This window comes from Cervus canadensis, chromosome 28 (assembly GCF_019320065.1).
Source record: "Cervus canadensis isolate Bull #8, Minnesota chromosome 28, ASM1932006v1, whole genome shotgun sequence".
NCBI lineage: Eukaryota > Metazoa > Chordata > Mammalia > Artiodactyla > Cervidae > Cervus > Cervus canadensis.
In genome coordinates this window covers 4,167,095-4,185,749 of record NC_057413.1, presented here as the reverse complement: position 1 = coordinate 4,185,749, position 18,655 = coordinate 4,167,095, and the positions used below count along the sequence as shown (strand labels likewise).

The following is an 18,655-nucleotide window of genomic DNA, read 5'->3' as shown; positions in this document are numbered from 1 at the left end:
GCAGGCTTCCCTGTCCATCACCAACTCCTGCAGCTTGCTCAAACTCATGTCCATCAAGTCGGTGATGCCATCCAACCATCTCATCCTCTGTCGTTCCCTTCTCCTCCTGCCTTCAATCTTTCCTAGCATCAGGATCTTTCCTAATTAGTCAGTCCTTCGCATTAGGTGGCCAAAGTATTGGAGTTTCAGCTTCAGCATCAGTCCTTCCAATGAATATTCAGGACTGATTTCCTTTAGAATTGACTGGTTTGATCTCCTTGCAGTCCGAGGGACTCTCAAGAGTCTTCTCCAACACCACAGTTCAAAAGCATCAATTCTTTGACTCTCAGCTTTCTTCATAGTCCACCTCCATACATGACTACTGGAAAAACCATAGCCTTGACTAGACGGACCTCTGTTGACAAAGTAATGTCTCTGCTTTTTAATATGCTGTCAAGTCTGGTCATAACTTTCCTTCCCAGGACTAAGCGTCTTTTAATTTCATAGCTGCGATCACCATCTGCAGTGACTTTGGAGCCCCAAAAAATAAAGTCAGCCACTGTTTTCACTGTTTCCCCATCTATTTGCCATGAAGTGATGGGACCAGATGCCATGATCTTAGTTTTCTGAATGTTGAGCTTTAAGCCAACTTTTTCACTCTCCTCTTTAACTTTCATCAAGAGGCTCTTTAGTTCTTCTTCACTTTCTGCCATAAGGGTGGTGTCATCTGCATATCTGAAGTTATTGATATTTCTCCTGTCAATCTTGATTCCAGCTCCTGCTTCTTCCAGCCCCGCGTTTCTCATGTACTCTGCATTTAAGTTAAATAAGCAGGGTGACAATATACAGCCTTGACGTACTCCTTTTCCTATTTGGAACCAGTCTGTTGTTTCATGTCCAGTTCCAACTGTTGCTTCCTGACCGGCATACAGGTTTCTCAAGAGGCAGGTCAGGTGGTCTGGTATTCCCATGTCTTTCAGAATTTTCCAGTTTATTGTGATCCACACAGTCAAAGGCTTTGGCATAGTCAATCAAACAGGCAGCTCATGTTCCTTATACTAAGCGGCATTACTCTTTAATTGCACAAAGACTTTATCGCACTGGGAACCAGGCTGATCGTCACTCAAATAAAGGAACCCCTAACTGGGAGAGAGGGATGGAGGGCGCGGAGAGCGGCAAATCGTAGGTGGTCGCCAGCCCCCGGCCGTGTTGGGAGGCGGACTCTCGCGGGATTCTCGGAGGTCTCGCGGGAATCTCGGAGGACATAGCAAACTGTCACGTGACTCCCGGGGCGGCCCGCGCTCCCCCACCGCTCAGACCAAGCAGCCACGTCGGGAAGGGGCGTGGCGAAGGCCGTGCGTGGTGCGTGCCCCGCCCCTCCTCCGGAGCCCGGATGAAGAGTAACGCCATTCGCTCCGGAGCCGCCGAGAGCTTTCTCGGTCCGGGTCTGGACGCCGGAGCGCCCGGCCATGAGGTCCCTCCGCCGCCTGCTGCTGCTTTTCCTGCTGGTGTTCCCCGCCACCATTCTGCTCCGAGGCGGCCCGGGAGGTGAGGCCGTGGCCGTGGGTGGAGGGGCTCGGCCTGGTGGGCGGGAGCCGCCGTGGGACCAGACAGGCGTGGGGCCGGAGGCGGCCGCGGCGCTCCCCGGGGCCGGGGTCACCCCGCGGCCGGGGTACCCCAGCGGCCGTGGTCCCCCCGCCGACCTCTCTCGGCGGCCCCCGGGCCCCATCCCCGCCCCGGCGTGCAGTGCGGCCCCGCTGGGACCTGGTCCCGGCACGGGGGGTTCGGGAGGCTCGGGAGGTTCGGGCGCGACCGGAACCTTAGCCGGGCAGAGCCGGGGCGGTAGGCCGAGCGCTCGGGGACCGCTGACCGCCCGCGGCCGCAGCTCCTCCCCCTGCCCTGCCCTCCCCTTGGCGCTGAGCTGACGTGTCCCTGGCTTCCAGGCCCCGCGTCTTCCATTCATTTGCAGAAACCCGGGCGTTTGCGGGCCCAGGCGCACAGCTGGGCCTCCGGTCCTCCCCCCGTGTATTAGCTCAGCCCTCTGCGTCCCCGGGTGACTTGATTTCACTTAAACCCCCGGTCCTCGTCTGCTAATGCAGCCCTGCGTCCAGGCGGGCTGCGGAATCCCTGGGCATGTCCATTACTCCAGCCCTCCTTTTGCTCTCCTTTCTTTGGTAACTTTTTTTGTTTCGTGGATCCATCGCATAGTCCTGAAAAAAAATGTAGTCTACTTCGTTATTTAGGTGTATTCCGACAGTTTATCTGGTGTGACAGTGAATAACAGGACGATAAAAATGTGGAGACTTGGCTTCTTGCCCTGATTCTGTCTTGAACTGCAGTTTTCTCCACGGAATTTAGTCTGACCGTATGATCGCTAGAATTCCTTTTATTCTGTAAGTTTAATCAAGCTGTGTGGCAAAATGAATGATGGTGTCAGCCCTCCACGTGTTCTTTTTGCAAAGAAAAGTGAACTGACTGATTTCTGTTTAATGGGTAGAAAACCAAGTGGGAGAGCTAACCACAACTGTTAATTTATTTGCAGATTTAAATAGAAATGCTTTTCCTTTAGGAGTTGCTTTCCTTGTTGTTTTCATTTTCTTTAGGAAAATTTGGTGATCGTATTTGTCTAGAATCTGGACTATGTTTTTTCTGGCTTTATAACATTTTCTTAAGAAACATCAGTATCTAACTGGGTATCTTTGTGGTTTTTTGGGTTTTTTTTGGTGCCTTAGGGTCTGTCTTTCAAAAGATGTCTTCTCTTAATTTTTCCAATAGAAAAGTGTTAGATTTTTTTTTTTAAGGCACAAAATTGTTACTGGTTAGCATAAAAACGTTTAATAAATGTTGGGTGAAAGCCATTGTATTTATTGAGAAGTCTTGAAATTTAAGTACAACTTTGTTGTGTCAGATGTAGGTAGTCTTCTTGCTAGTTTTATTATAAATTACGAATGCACTGTTTCAGTTCAACAAGCAGTAGAAGCTGGCTTTCAGTTCATGAAGTGTGGTTCAGTGTTAACACTTAACTTAAATCTTAACTGCAGTGAGAACTCAGGGAGGTGGAAAAGGCTTGAAGTACAGAGTCCTTCATATTTACTGTTTCTTCTTGGTTTTACAGCGTGTGCACACGCTTCCTTTCTCATCCCCCGCCCCCCATACTGAATTGCCACATCATCATTGTTTCTGAGAAGTGTTGGAAGAGTCTCTGGAACTTTGAAATTTCTTCTGAGGGCCTTGCCTGAAATAGATTTAATGTGACATGTATTTTTGCCTATAAAATTAGGATTTATAATTTTTGGGCATTATAGTTATGCTTAACTTTCACTATGACTTTAAGTGTAGGGATTATAAGAAGTATCTTAAAAACATGTTTGAAGCTGTATGCAGAAATAAATGCATGCTTTCCCAGCTCTCAACTCTGAAATTACCAATATAGTTTTTTACTAAATCACATGTGTTTTATCAGAGCTAGTTTTTACCATGGATGTCACACAGATGTTTGTTTCTTGGAGTTATATGCTGTGAAATGCTAAGAGTTTTGAGCTGTTGTGAACTTTAATAAACAATTTCTTGCCTAGATATTTAGATTGCTATTTTCCTTTAGACCTGGATTTTTTTTGTTTATTATTTATGGTTAATGATGGATTAAATTGTAGAGCTTTTTAGTTTTAAAACAAACTTACTTTGTTACTTTTGATATGTTTAACAAAATTGCTTGAATTTATTTACTTGGGCTTTACAGCATCTGTAGTTTTAGCAGTTCATTTTTCCAGCTGTTTTTTAAAGTTAAACAGCATTTCCCACTAAAATTACTGTGCAGTTGGTAAGACTAGCAGTAAGATAAGATCGTCTGAATGTTCTTAGATGCATTGTAATTTGGCATCACTTGAGTGGACTGGGAGATTGAGTTATTATTCTAAGGGAAAGTTTTGTTGCCCTTAGAAAAGGAAAAGTTGGTATTCCGGGATAAAGGCTAACTGCTTGTTTGGTGTTTATTGTTAGGCTCTTTGGCAGTGGCTCAGGATCTTACGGAGGATGAAGAAACAGTGGAAGATTCTATAATTGAAGATGAAGACGATGAAGCAGAGGTGGAAGAAGATGAACCGACAGATTTGGTTAGTGCCGTGTTCGATTCATTACATGTATATGATGCATTTAGAGTTTATCCCTTATACAGACAAATATGGTATTAAACTGTTTGCCTTTAGAGGTTTGTTAAGTGGGATCAGAGTGGATTGAAGTTGGGAGAATGGGGCCAGTCATTGAGGATAATTCCTTAGTATTTTTTGGCACAGGGAAGGAGGTGTGAGACAGAACAGTTCCAAGATGATATGGACAGGAATCTTTAAGGTAACAGAGCAGGACCACCAGACCAGTGGATGGGTTTGGGACGCATCACGCTTAACTTTCCACCTTGGGCAACTTACCTCTCTGGGTCTTACTTCCTCTTCTCTCCTTCCTTCCCTCAATAAGCAGTGTATCTGTGAGTTCCTACAACGTGTCAGGTGCTGTTCTGGATTCCCTGGGTGAACAAGTCAGATAGCCTCTCTGCTCTTGCGGTCTTTATGTTCTTGGACAGGGTGTATGCATTTTGCTGCCAGGGGGTGAGGAGCAGACAAAAAAAATATGTAAACTATGTTCCATGAAGATTCATCATAGAGAGAGGGCTTGGAAAAGATCTAGAAGTTGTGTGACTTTGAAGCTCTTACTATAAAATTATAGTATGACAGCAGACATATTGAGCTACACCTAGGGTCCTTGTGGCATGCTTGTAGCTGAAACCTGGCGGGCTACAGTCCACGGGGTCACAGAGTCGGGCATGACTCAGGAACTCACACTTTGACTTCACTTTCTAGCTTATTTTTTCTCTAGGACTACTGTAATTTATCCTAAGTAGAATCTTTTAACCACTTTCAAACTCCAAAATCAGTTTCTCTTTGAAGTCTTCTCAGCAGTGTGGTCTTTGACGTCAGAACGTGAAGGCCATCAGTGCGAACTCTGTCAAGTGATCTGCGTTCTTCTGAATATATTACGCGCATCTTGTCTGCGACTTCCCTTTCAGAGAGTTGTTTTTCCTCTCCTTCAGGGTGGGCCCTCCCACCTTCTCCCCGTCTGGCCCTGTGGGATCTTGCTTATTATCCTCTTTCTTCCTGTGGCTTCAAGCGTTGCGCTTTCTCGGTGACTTTTTCTGCTCAGCCACAGCCGTGCCCGCAGCCCCCCACTGGTGTTCCTCCACATTAAGTTGCTACAGGTTTTTCTTCACAGCTCAGTTCTTGGAGAGTGCTCTGTCCAGCTGTCTCTTCTGCTCGTGTCCCATTCGTTCTCACAGCGGTCGCTCAGCGCCCACGAACCTCGTCAACCCTCCTTGCTGCCGCGCCAGTGGCCTGCGCCCCGGCTGCGCGCCCCTCCTCGCGGCCTCGTGGCCCTGCTGGGTCTTCTCCGTCCCGCCGCCTCTCCCCTCTCGCTTCTTAACGCCAGTGACGCCTGTGCTCAGGTCATGGGGGGTTTCTCTTGTTTCTCAAGGGTCTCCTTTTCCTGTATTTGACAGTTTATGGCTCCTACCTTCCTGTTTCTTGTCTCTTCCTACTTTTTTTTTCCCCCAAAATGGAAATTCACTAACTCGTATTAAATGAAAGGATCATTAAAGATACTTAAAATGTAATGGTTGGACAGTCATTGAACAAGTGTTTTGAGTGCGTTCTCTTAAGCATATGAGGTGGGTGTGGAGAAATTTTAAAATGTAAGATAGTCTTTGCCCTGTTGACATTTTTAAAACAATGGTATTGAAATATAATTACACATCATGATACTTTCTCATTTTAAGCATACGATTCAGTGATTAGTAGTAAATGTTCCAAGTCATGCAAATTTAATTGAATTTCAGGGCATCTCCACCTCATTATTTCCCTGGTCACATTTTTTTAAAGACTGTTTCTTCTGAGTGGTGTGCCGACTTCTTGCAGGGAAGTTGTTCTGTAAATTGGGACGGAATGACTCATAACCAGGCCTGGAGCAGGGGCGGCAGAAGGAGCCCGCGGGCCCGCGCGGCCGTGCCGCCTTCTCCGTGCCGGCTCTGGCTGCTCGCCTCCTCCGCCTGCAGGTGCATACTCGTGGGGGAGACCTCGTGGCTCCCAAGGCTGAAAGGGTTTGATATCTGAGTCCTCAGACTGGCCCTGCCTTCCCCTTTTTTGGGGAGGGGGGTGGTGTGAAGACTGTGTTTGAGACTATTTCTTTTCTTGGACAGTAGTATTCCTGGCATTTAAGGGGGAAAATTAATACTGTCCATTTTAACTAGAAGTTATATGTCCTTTTGAAAAATACGGTTTTCCAAGTTTCAGGCTTTACAGAAAACTTACCCACCTGGGCTCTAGAACCTTGCAGTTCAGAGTGTAACCTGAGCACCAGCTTCATGGGCTTTTGCTGGATCCTTGTTAGAAATACAGAACGTCAGGCTTCACTCTCTGTCACAGTCGCAGAGTCCCCGGGGGATCTGTATGCACGTAGCTGTTCATCCCACTACGGATCCCAGCACAGCCTTGGAGATGCAGTGTACTAATACATTGTCCCAGATCCAGTGAAGTCACTCTTCTTAAATGATGCTATGCTTTTCCCCATAGTAATCTGTTTTCAGCATTTCTCTTAGGCTGAAGATAAAGAGGAAGAAGATGTATCAGGTGAACCTGAAGCTTCACCCAGTGCAGATACAACCATCCTGTTTGTGAAAGGAGAAGGTGAGCAGGGAGTGTGGTTGTAATTCAGACGCAGGGATTTTTAAAATGACAGGCTCACTGTTTGGGGAAGCGTTAATAATGATGAAGATCTTTATTTTTGCAAACATAGTGCAGACACATTTTGGGGGATAAAACCTGCTTATATAGGTATGAATACCCATATCTGTAAAGTATCGTTTCTGGCTTTGAAACTAAGGGGGAAGATAAATACTATCCATTTTAACTAGAAATTAAATGTCCCCTTGAAAGATACTGTCTTTAAGCTTTATCCAAACTGCCACAGTAAAATTAACATTCATATTTTGAGTGTAAACATTAGTGAAATACTAAATATTTTTTACTAAAGCTGGTGTTACGTTAGAAGAAGAAAAATGGCTTACATTTATTGAGAGCCGATGTTTTGAGTATTTTGCGTGTGTTACTGAATCCTAACAGGAACCCGAAGAGAAGAGTTGTTGAACAGATCCAGAGAGGTCACTGTTTGCTCAGGGTCACTCTCTGAGTAAACAGGCTGTGAAGACGGTTTAGACTCAGGCCCGTCTGGCCCCAGAACCCGTGCTTCAGTGGATGAGTAGCTCTGTAGATGATTATTGAATACTTACTATTGGAGATATTCATTTGGCGGGCCTTCTCAAGCTCTGTTTTATTCCCATGTACATTCCGGCTCTGTGTCCACAGAAAGTGTGATTTGATTGAGAGGTTTTTGTTTTCACAGTTTTATTTTTATAGCTGCCTCCTTGGGTCTTAACCTTCAGATCTGCATTCTGAGTAACTGCCTAAAGTAGATAAGGGTTTTTTTAAACGTCTGACGTTCCAGTTTGCAGGTGAATCTCAGGCGTGCCCTCCCTGCCGCTGCTCCCCACTGGCGGCACAGACGGCGGAGCCTGAGCGGCGGTGCTGGTGACCCCTCCACCGCAGGGGCCCTGACGCAGCGCCCGCGTTCACTGGCGGCTTGGCCGCGACTGGGCTCCAGTCCAAGTCCAGGTGCTCCCTTGAGCTCCTCAGTTGGAGCGCTGGCCTGCCGCCGAGGGTTTCAGCTTACACACAGCCTCCAGGCAGCTGCTGGAGTGTTCTCCTGAAACAGGCTCTGAAACCAAGTCAATGCACAGCAGGAAAGGACGTCAGAATCCATTTGTAATGTTTGTGTCTTTGCACCCTTTAAATGTTGTCTAACCTTCCCGTCTCTTTTTCTTAGATTTTCCAGCAAATAACATTGTGAAGTTCCTGGTAGGCTTTACCAACAAGGGCACAGAAGATTTTATTGTCGAGTCTCTCGATGCCTCTTTCCGGTACCCTCAGGACTACCAGTTTTATATCCAGAATTTCACCGCTCTTCCCTTGAACACGGTCGTGCCGCCCCAGAGACAGGCAACCTTTGAGTACTCCTTCATCCCCGCGGAGCCCATGGGGGGCCGGCCCTTCGGTCTGGTCATCAACCTGAACTACAAGGATTTGAACGTAAGGCCCTCCTTAAGTTAGGGGCGCTTGAGGACAGTTGACGTTGTCTAAGTACCGTTGTGTCTGTTCATTCAAGTGCCTGTTTGGTGGTTGAAATTGATGGGCAGCCAGCAGGCATAGATAACACACCTCTCTGTCTTCGAGTCTGTGATGCAGTTGGGTAGAGGGGTAAACACGTCACGGTGTGACAAGTGCTGCATCCTGGAGATGAGAGTGAGGGCTGGGGAAGTTCTAGAAAAGAAAGTGGGACCCACTGCCTCTTCACATGTTCATACATGTTAAGTGATCTTTGTGCTTTTTGTTGCTCGCGTTTTGCCCATTTTACTACTGTGTAAGTTTTAAGGACTTTCTGTGACTATTTTTGTCATTTTATACACTTATAACCAAATCTTTTTGGAATATTAGAAAGGCTTATGGTTTGTGAGACCCAGACAGCCTTTCTGGTGTGTTACTCCCTAGCGTAGGTGTGACCAGTGAGTGAATGCCCCTTCAGACAGGAGTGCATCTAAAAAGCTTTCAGAAAAGGAAGTTTCATCCTTTCTGGAAAGCTTATTCAACCTTTCCATCACCTAGTGTCATAGGCGTATTTATCTCACGCCTGCGTTAAATTTTCTGATGCTGCCATTGTTTTCCTTTTTTGTTTTTTTAAAACTACTTAGTAGAATGTGGGAAAGATTTTTCCATCTTTTTTTTTTTTTTTGGCTGCACCTCACGGGCTTGCGTGATCTCAGTTCCCTGACCGGGATTGGACCTGGTGCATTGAGAGCACCGAGTTGTAACCATTGTTCTGCCAAGAATTCCCCTTCCTTATTTTCAAAACAATGTACTAAATTTCCTCAACTTTATAGTTTAGTAGCTTGAAGGATTATATATTTCATCTTCTTTTTAAATAGAATTAAACTTAATCCAAAAGCATGCATGTAGTTTCAGTTCTATTTGAATGTTTGTTTCATCTTTGTATGCCAGTTGAAAGGTCTTGGAATAAGACTTAAACCATTACATTTTAACAGTGAATAGGGACAGTTTGGAAAAGTATTACCTCAGTGCTTCACACAGAACGCTGACCACAGCTGTGTGTTGTCCCAGTGAGTCTCATGTATTTGAAAACGGAAATTGTGTTGAGCTGACAAAATTATTTCAAGACCACCAAAGAAAAAGATTTTGGTACTGTGAATGTCACTGACCATTTAATGTAAATTGATTTCCAATCCATTGTCAGTATGGACTTGACTTTTGTTCAAGTCTAGTTCTTAAAACAAGGTTCTACTGCAGAAAGCCCATGTTCATGCTTTCCTTTCTTGTTTGAAGGGTTACATAGAGCAGAAGCCAGGGCTTCTAGCTGAAGAGTGTTCTGTGGTCTCTGCTTCTTTCACATTTTACTGTGTATTCACTTCCCTGGTTTCTCACACATCATCGCACCCCGCCTCAAAGAAAGTGGGGACAATTTTAGCGAAGTTGGAGGCATTCTTTGTTTCGTAGGACAGAGTAACATCATAATGTTGAGTCCCTGACATTGAATTAGCACACTTACGTACGGCTCTATTGAGTCTTAGGATATCCTAAGTGATGAGAGAGCCGTAGTGTATGTCAGGATGAAGGTTTGAGGAAATCTTGTAGGCTTTCATTCTTCCAGTGCATCTCAGATTTATGTGATTTATTTTTTCTTAACAGGGCAATGTTTTCCAAGATGCTGTCTTCAATCAAACAGTTACAATTATCGAGAGAGAAGATGGGTTAGATGGAGAAACGTAAGTGAGGTTTCTGGGATGTAGATCTTGGTCTCAGAAGGCGGGACTGGGAGGCTCGCGTCTGTCATCCTGGTGTTTCATGGTGAAAGTGGAGCCTGCTGTGGATGGGGTGAAACCTTGACCACTTAACTCCACACTTTAGATGATTCTTACAACTGTGATTAATAACAGCATGTTAGGAAAGGTAGTTAAAACTAACAAAAATTGTTTTAGAAAGATAGTTCACTTTTTGTTCTTCCTGTCTTTAAATTGTTTACAGTCACCAGCCTAATGGAAGTTGCATGCCTCCAAAATTGCTACTGAAAATATGTTAGGAGATTTTTATCTTGAAAAATGTATTCTTTGTGAATAGTGAATCATTTTTCAGTGTATACTTACTTGTGATTCACAAAGAGTAAGCTTTTAAATAAAATCGTGCAAAATCTAATCTTTGAGGAACAAAACCTAATGCAGTTATTTTAACTGAGCTTAGAATATAACAAATTATGAAGTAATTCATTGTAGATCATATGGCTTTTGGCAGAGTAGGGGGAGACTCATTGATGTTAAAGATAAAGGTAAATTTATGAAACTATTACCTGGATCTTAGTTGAATTTAAATTATTTTACTCTTTTCCCCACAAATTATTTGGAAAACTTACGGTTTGTTAGAATCATCATTGCAATTATCTTGTAAGTCTTCTGAGTTAAAGCTCAGGAATAGTTTTAATGAGCTGTGGTATTTCTTAACGAACTGAAGCAACTTTCTGTCTCTCCTTGGACATCAGCATATTTATGTACATGTTCCTTGCTGGTCTTGGGCTGTTGGTTGTCGTTGGCCTTCATCAGCTCCTGGAATCTAGAAAGGTAAATACACGTGAACATAACTACTGTTGCGATACTTCAGAAGTTGTTACAGTGCCAAGTATAATCTCGTTATTTGTGGCTTCTTGCTCTCACTGTGGGTTTATAGAATTACAGGTTTGTTACACCTTTTTAAAATGAAGCTTGAAGATGAGACCTTGGGGGTGTGTTTGGGTTTGTTTAGAATTTTCTGCCACGTGCAGTTAATGGATATGTTATTTTACTTATTAGCCTTGAAGTTTATTCTTGACCATAGGACTGATTTCTAATTAGCAATTAAATGAGTCTTGGTTTGAAAGAGAGTGAAAATTGGCCAAATTCTGCTCTTGTTAGAGTAGTGAAGTGTTCACATCGAAGCCCCTGGTGTGGTCATGGTCTCCTGGCTTTGAACAGGGTGGTTAATTCTTCCCCTGTGTCCTCATCGCCCTCCCCGCCCCCACCCGCCAAACAAAAGCCCCCAAACGAAATAATCCATGCTGTTCCTTCAGTATGTAACATGGTTTGTGTCAAATATATTGATATCCACTAACTCCAAACAATTGCTAGATGTTTTGGTTAATCATTATTTGTTAAGCAATAAGTCAGGCAGTTAAATCTCTGTGATATTGGTAGTACATGTTAATTAAGCCATTATTCTTTTAAAGAGAAATAGTGCTTAAATGTTCATTTCCATCACTTTCGTTACCTTATTTTCATAATAGCATTTTTGCTATAAATTTATGTATTAGGGATAAGCCATTTTTTTCAGTTGTCTTTCTGTGTATTCAGATCTAGTTTTCAGACTGTAATTAATAATATGGTTTCTTAAGTAAATAATTAGATGGGCTTTTATTATTTTTTAAAGAATAGGACTGAAGAGTAGAGTTCCATTTCTTTTCTTTCTTGCAGTTTTGCTGCAGATACTCAAGGAACAAAGTTTGAGGCTGTTAGCTTAACTGAGATTGTATGTTTTTGTTTTATTTATACCAGCTACTTAAGTGTATTTAGATACAAGGCAGGAGTGTGCCTGCAACATTTCAGTAATTATCCCACATTTTGTTGAATGTGAAAATAAATTTGTTAAGATTTGATTCCCAAAATGAAAATAGTATAAATAGTCATTGTATAAATAGTAGTTCTTACTTGGTCTACCAATTGTATTAACATATGAAGCTTTAGAGCAGAGGAAAAGGTCGTTAAAGCCTGGAAATAAATAATTGTGAAGATTTATTCCTTAGTCTTTATAATTGCTGTAGACACGGTTTCCTCCTGTCTAGTTAAGAAAATAATTGTGCAATACATTTTAGCACTAGAAGAGGACGTGTTTATCTACTAAGATATTTAAGCAGGTAGGCTTGATAGAGGTCTTTTAAAAATTATAGTAAAACACTATAATGGAGCGCCTATAACATGAAGTTTTTATGTTCTCTTAGCGCAAGAGGCCCATTCAGAAGGTAGAGATGGGAACATCGAGTCAAAATGATGTCGACATGAGCTGGATTCCTCAGGAAACTCTGAATCAGATCAGTAAGTACTCAAACTTGCCTGGAAACGTTTCTCTTAAATGGAAGTAAGTGTCTTAGATTTAGCAAAAAAATGCCTGGTCGATGCTACTTAATACTTACCTTTTCATTACTTCCAGAGTCTAATATGATTAATGAATGCTTTATGTTTTTCTCTGTGTACTGTATACTTTAATTTAGAAATACTTCCACATCTGCAGTTTGTGTACAGATGTGTGAGTTCTCTATATTCCTAACCTTTCCCTGTTTCTTTTTCTTTCCTGTTGCTTCAGTGCAGAGTAGAAGAGGTGAGGCAATTTTTTTAATGGTACTTGATGTAGTATTGAGAGCTCTTGTACAGCATGTGAATGCCTTATAGTAAGTTTAAGGATAGTTTTCTGTCACTGTTTATTAGAGAACAAACTGCCATCTACCCACTGTATTCAAAGAATAAACCTATCGTACTGCCTGATAGTCTATCTAATATAATTTCAGTTTTATTATATGTGTAGTTGGTGAAATACTAATCTTTATAGGAGAAGATAGATTTTTCTCCTCCAGTGGTAAGCAGACTTTTTAAAAAACATTATAAAAGCAGTGTGACCTCATTTTTTTAAGGTGAAAAACTTCACATCACCTGCTGGCTCCACCAGTCCCACTTTGCATGAGTAACTGGTGTTCACGTGTCACTCTGAGTGGTTTCCGCGCGTCCGTCAGCGTGCACGTCTGCTGTGTCTGTCTGCTCACAGATGGTGTCGTGTGGCACACACTCCCACAGCCTGCGTGCTCCGGCCTCGGGAGTCTCTGTGGTGATGACTTACATACTTGGTTCATTTTTAACGACCGTATAAATGTGTTAGGATTGATTAAGCCTGTTCTGTGTTGAAGGATAGAACAGTTTCTGTTTCCAGTTTTTTTTTTTGTTCTTAAAATAAATCCTCCAATGAATATTCTTATAAGATGATGGGATAATTTTCGAAATTGAGATGTAGTTGACACGTCACATTAGTTTTGCATGTACACCATAATGATTTGACGTTTATGAAGTGATCAGGGCACCTCGTCAGCACCGTCCCACACAGGTGTTTTCTTGTGATGAGATGAGACCCTTTGAAGGTCTGTTCTCTTAGCTGTGTTCAGGTGGCAGCCCAGTATCGTTGAACTGTGATCGCCTTTCGTGTATCACATCCTTGTGACTTACAACTGGAAGTTTGTACCATTTGACCCCAGGCTCCTATTTTGCCCACTCTCTTACTCGGGACAATTTCCTAAAAGAATAGCTAAGTCTAAGCATATGTATGTCTTTGTGGAAAGTGTCCCAGTTCCCTCCCCAAAGGTAGTGTTCTCAACAGTGTATGATATTTCCTGTTTCTCTTCCCCTCTTACAAATCCTTCTCGAGTGTTACTACATGTGTTAATCTACCTGTATGCTACGAAACGGCACCTCATTTTTCATTTACAGTTAAGAATGAGGTTTGGCTTTAGGCATCATTATTGGGCACTTAGTAGTTCGGGTTTTGCGGGAGGGGGGCGGTGAGGCGGTGGTTTTCCTTTGGAGACAGAAGCATCATTGTGTGCATCAGTTTTCTTTGCTGAAATGAAACGCCACTCTCGAGGCTTTTGTGGCGTTTGGAGCCACTGTCCCCAAAGCTGGGTGACTCCAGGCCCTCCCTGTGTCATTCATTGGTCTGCTGCTTAACTGATGGGCAGATGGGCAGGCGGGCAAGATTATAGACTCACTGTTACAGGTCAGCTGGATCGGGCTGTTCTGCGATGGAGTGAAATTCACTTGTTGAACAAATACGCTTTGCAGGTTCTTAGAGACTCTTTATCATGTATTTCTGTATTTAAAACTCTGCTGCAGGGGTTGACATTGGAAGTCACTAATGACCATTTCATATCTATAGTAACAGCTGTGTCCATGTAAATGGCTGATTCTGAAATATTTTTGTTGTTGTTGTTGGGGGTGGGGTTGGTGAACATTAATTAGTTATTACTTATTTTAAAAAAATCTTTAGAGGTAGAAAAAGCAATTAATTCATAGTCTAACCTTTTTGAAAACCTCCTGAAAGGTGTAGGCTTTCTTCAGAAGAGTGCTTCTGTGCTCAGTTAGGTACTGAACCCCCGAAACACCTCATTACCAACTGGCAGGCTAAAGGAGAGGCCACTCTCGTGTGGTAACTTCAGTCGTTTAATTCTTAAGGACAGTCTTTAAAAAAGAATTTTTAGCTTGTAAATATTCTTTGTAAACATTTACTATGTGTTTTTTATACTGGAAAGATAATTATAATTTGCAACTTATTCTATAAAGAACTTATATTCCTAATAGGTTAGGTGCTCCTAGAAAATAGGAGAGTGGTCAGAGAGAAAACAGTCTTTTACTTTTTAAATAAGCTTCAAGATGACTTCTCTTACTGGATGAAACTGAAAGGAGCACCACCAGGTTATTTTTGGTCTAACAGACCACACTAAGGCTAACGCAAGAGAAAAAAACAAAAGACTGCTTTGCCTGTAGGATGGTTTTTATATTATACTGTATAATTTCCTCTAACCTGCCACTCATTTCAGGTAAATTTGTGAAACTGCTGAAAATTGTGCCAAGTGCATGGTGCTGTGTTTGTAAATACTGTCTTTAATTTGTAACCAGTATCAATTGTTTATGTCGATTGTAAAGATTTTCCTTATGCAGGTATAAACATGCTCAGCTGTAGACTTTAGGAAGATTTTGCATGGTAGCTTCAATATCACAGTGACCAAGATTAGGTCTTTTCCTCCCCTGGTTGCAAAAACTTTTAATGGACAGACATAATGTCATATCAGTTTGGGTATACAACTAATGATAGATAAACACACTGGAAAATGGTCACCGCGGTAAGCCTAGTTATCATCTGTCACTATACAAAGTTACCAAAAAAAGTTTGTGTGGGTGATGATGACCTGTAAGGTTTACTTAGCAACTTACAAGTATGTAGACTTTCATTTTGAGTTAACTCTCTTGAAGGGTTATTTGAAAGTTTAGTTTAAAAATCTGTGCTGGATAAGAAATATTTATTGTTGATGGTCTTCTTGCATGTGTGTTATTTTTTGAGCTAAATGGTAAAATTGAAGAAAAATGCTATTGAACACATTTATATAGTCAGGCAAGTTAAAACTTCCTGTTTTCTTCCAGATAAAGCTTCACCAAGAAGGTTGCCCAGGAAACGGGCACAGAAGAGATCGGTGGGATCTGATGAGTAAATGTTCCTTTGTGCAACAATTCAATCTTTTAACCTGCCCTAATGTTTTTCGGCCTGATGGGAATTAGTGCAGAGAAGCCATATCACCATAGAAGGCGGCTACTACTTATGTGTGGACTGAGCAATCAGAGTCTGTGGCGATCCTATTGCTGAAAATGCACTGCATTTATTTTTCTAAAGTAACAAATTTGGTTTTTTTTAAAACCATTAAAATCTATGTGTGCGCGTGTGTGTGTGTGTGAGCAGTTGGTCTTACCAGAATCATTGTGGGACTGCCTGAAGCAGCCTTTAGAATACTAAACGTATGCACTGTCTCCTTCTTTTGGACATGTGCTGACATTTCCCCCCCAAAACTCAACACTTGCCCAGTATGATTGTAGAGGTCCTGCCTTGGACTGCTAACAGTTGTTTCTTGTTTAGAATAGCTCACATCCTGACTGATGGCACAAATGTGCGTGTTTTTGCTGTTTTACGGCTAGTATTCTAAAGGCGCAAGCAGGAGCAGCTGCTTTTAGCAGTAACATTGCTGGGTATTTTGCTGCTGTTGACTATAATGCACACCTTCAGAAACCTTCCCCAGTGAGTTCAGGGAATTGGGGGATCTCTAGCACCAAAATTGTGAAACATGAAAATTCTGGTTTTGATTCATAAAACCAACGTCACTGTCTTTAAAAAAAAAGAAAATGGTACATTTGTGGAAACTGAGTTGTTGTCCATTGTTCTATTTCTGACCCAAGAGATAGCTGTGGGATGACTTGAGACCCCTCTGGTTTTGTTTTTTTTTCTAAGAGATAATTTTTCTCAACGGAAGCATCTTAAGAAACGTTGCCTTGGTCTACAGACTAAGCAGAATTCTAATAAGAGTTGGATAATTTTTAATGGTTAACCAGTTGTTTTCTATCTAATCTTCGGGGTGTTTTGGTTATTGATTTTTTTAAAAAGTTAATCTGAAGAACTCCAAAATCTTAAGGACTTAAGGACTTAGAATCTCAGAACCAAAATGAATTGGACTTCATAAAATTCCTCTTACTTTCCCTTGCCCTCGGCAGTAACTTAAGTTTGACGTTGTCAGACTGGATAAGTAGTAGAGTAAAATAGTATGAACAAATAAGAGGCTTTTCCTCTCTGTCTTTAAGCCATATTCTTCCATATATATTTTGTAAGGAAATGGTAAATGAAGTTTTAGTAGCTGTTTTATTCCTGATCTGTCTTCATTATAATGAACTTAACCCCTGTTTATTATAATTCCCCTTACACCCATGCTCACACAAGAAAATAACAGAAATGAAAAATCTTTCCAAGTTGCTTAAGTATTTAAACATCTGAGCCAAAGCCTACGTCAAGAAAACGAGTGACTGTATAGCTGTGAGCTGCTTTGTGAGCGGGGCTGAGGTGTCGGATTAGCTGCATCGGCTGTGCTGAGCTGTGACTCTTCTGCGCCTGTGAAACAGTGTTTGGGTTTTTAATTGGGCTGTACGATCAATGGTTTCCTTTGGAAGAGCTCTGTGAGCTCTAAGAAACTGCATGGTTTTCACTTTGATGTAACATAGGAGACCCTCCACCTTTGGACGGAATATATTTCAAAACATTTTTGTGAATGTCCCAGGTTTGTGAAATTACAGGGATATAATGAAGTGAGGTGTAATACAAAATTTAATGACCTCTACAGAGCGTTTTATTGAATTCCTGGTGATACTTAGGCAGTGGCAAAGCCAGGCTCAGTTCCGGGTGCCGGGCCTCTTGACTCCTGAGTAACCTGCCTTATGTACCAGCCCCTCCACTTCTGAGGTCCAAAGCAGCACACGGAAATCATCGGTCATGTTTTATTTTCTTAGCATAGATTGAGAACACTTGAAAATTCTTAAATCCTTAGATGCCAGGGGTCTCTGTAGTGTCAGTGTTTAGCAGAAACTAACTCCATAATGAATGGAATTCAATTCCACACATGGTTTGTTCAAGCACACTTAATAAGTAGCCTGTTTTTTTTAATGTCTTTTTTAAATGTAAATATTTGGATGAAGCTTTTGTTTGTTTTGATATATTAATTTGTTGCACCAACCATGGTTTCAGAATTCACCTTTTGAACGCCTTGGTTCCAGAGTCTGTAAAATGAACTGAGAGTCTTGTGTAACGAGCCTGTCACTGGGACTTGTGGGAGTAACGTGTTGATAAAGCATGGATCTCACCTCACGTGTGCGGCCGCATCACTTATTTCACGGTCTGACTAGAGGGACTTGAGAGACTTCCTCTCCAGTGAACTCCGAGGTAGACGCCTGGGGAAAGGAGAAATCGGAAGGGAAGGATCATTCACTTTAGTTTTTAATTTTAAATAAGCGTCAGAAAATAGTCACTTCACTAGGAGAAAAAGGCAAATTTAGATCTTAAAAAGTTAAAAAGCCCCTGCCCTAATGGCGTGCTTGGTTCACCAGCCTGGAGCTGTGTTTTGGCCCTGTGGGGAAGAAGCTGAGGAGTGGGGTGACCCCAGAGCCCCTAAGGGCTGGTGGTGTCCTGGAGGAGCAGCGTGGGTGAGCGTAACACGTGCCGCGCTCGCTCAGCACGCGTCTCGTGTGGATCAGTGATCCCCCTTCCCTCGGTGTGAGGGAAGACTTACTTGGCTAGTGCATTTAAGTAATGTGATTTTCCTTGACCAATGAACTTGGCAGTACACATCATTTCTACAGGATTTTGCTAAATTACACCCTTCCATTTAAAGACATTTCCAGATGTGAAGTAGTTAGTTTTGGACGGTGTCATTTATAACTGTGAAGCCAGTGAATTCATTCTAATTTTGACAAGTAAAACCCCACTTTTCTTTGAACTAGCATCTCCAGTTTAGTGAAGAGCAGCCTGACACATAAATGAGACCCTGGTTGTCTAGGGAGTGAACTAGGTTCTGTCGTCAGGCTGATCTGTATCAGTAAGATCGTCATCCTCACAAGAGAGCAGGCAGAAGGAACAAAACTTGGGGACTGACTTGCCAGCATCTGAATAATTTCTTCAGGATTCCTATGATTTTATCTTTTTACACAAAGACTGGACTTTAACAGCAGTTAATTATGTAATCTGAAGTTTTAGACTTCAGTTGGAATCATGTAGGAATATGACTTCCCTGGTGGCTCATCTGGTAAAGAATCTGCCTGCAGCGCGGGAGACCTGGGTTCCGCCCCTGGGTTGGGAAGATC

General features: G+C 42.4%; 1 protein-coding gene across 2 annotated transcripts; it reads left to right on the top strand.

Moving 5' to 3' along the window:
* Positions 1–1,341: 1,341 nt before the first annotated feature.
* On the top strand, positions 1,342–17,663 carry SSR1 (signal sequence receptor subunit 1). Of its 2 annotated transcripts, XM_043450985.1 has the most exons (9): positions 1,342–1,527; positions 3,979–4,091; positions 6,620–6,707; positions 7,903–8,165; positions 9,837–9,913; positions 10,681–10,759; positions 12,169–12,262; positions 12,531–12,545; positions 15,407–17,663. In XM_043450985.1, exons 1-9 carry the CDS (start codon positions 1,449–1,451, stop codon positions 15,472–15,474), a joined length of 876 nt encoding a protein of 291 aa, XP_043306920.1. In that variant the 5' UTR covers positions 1,342–1,448; the 3' UTR covers positions 15,475–17,663. The 2 variants fall into 2 exon arrangements, with proteins under 2 accessions (XP_043306920.1, XP_043306921.1); XM_043450986.1 differs by lacking the exon at positions 12,531–12,545.
* The last annotated feature ends 992 nt before the right edge of the window (positions 17,664–18,655 follow it).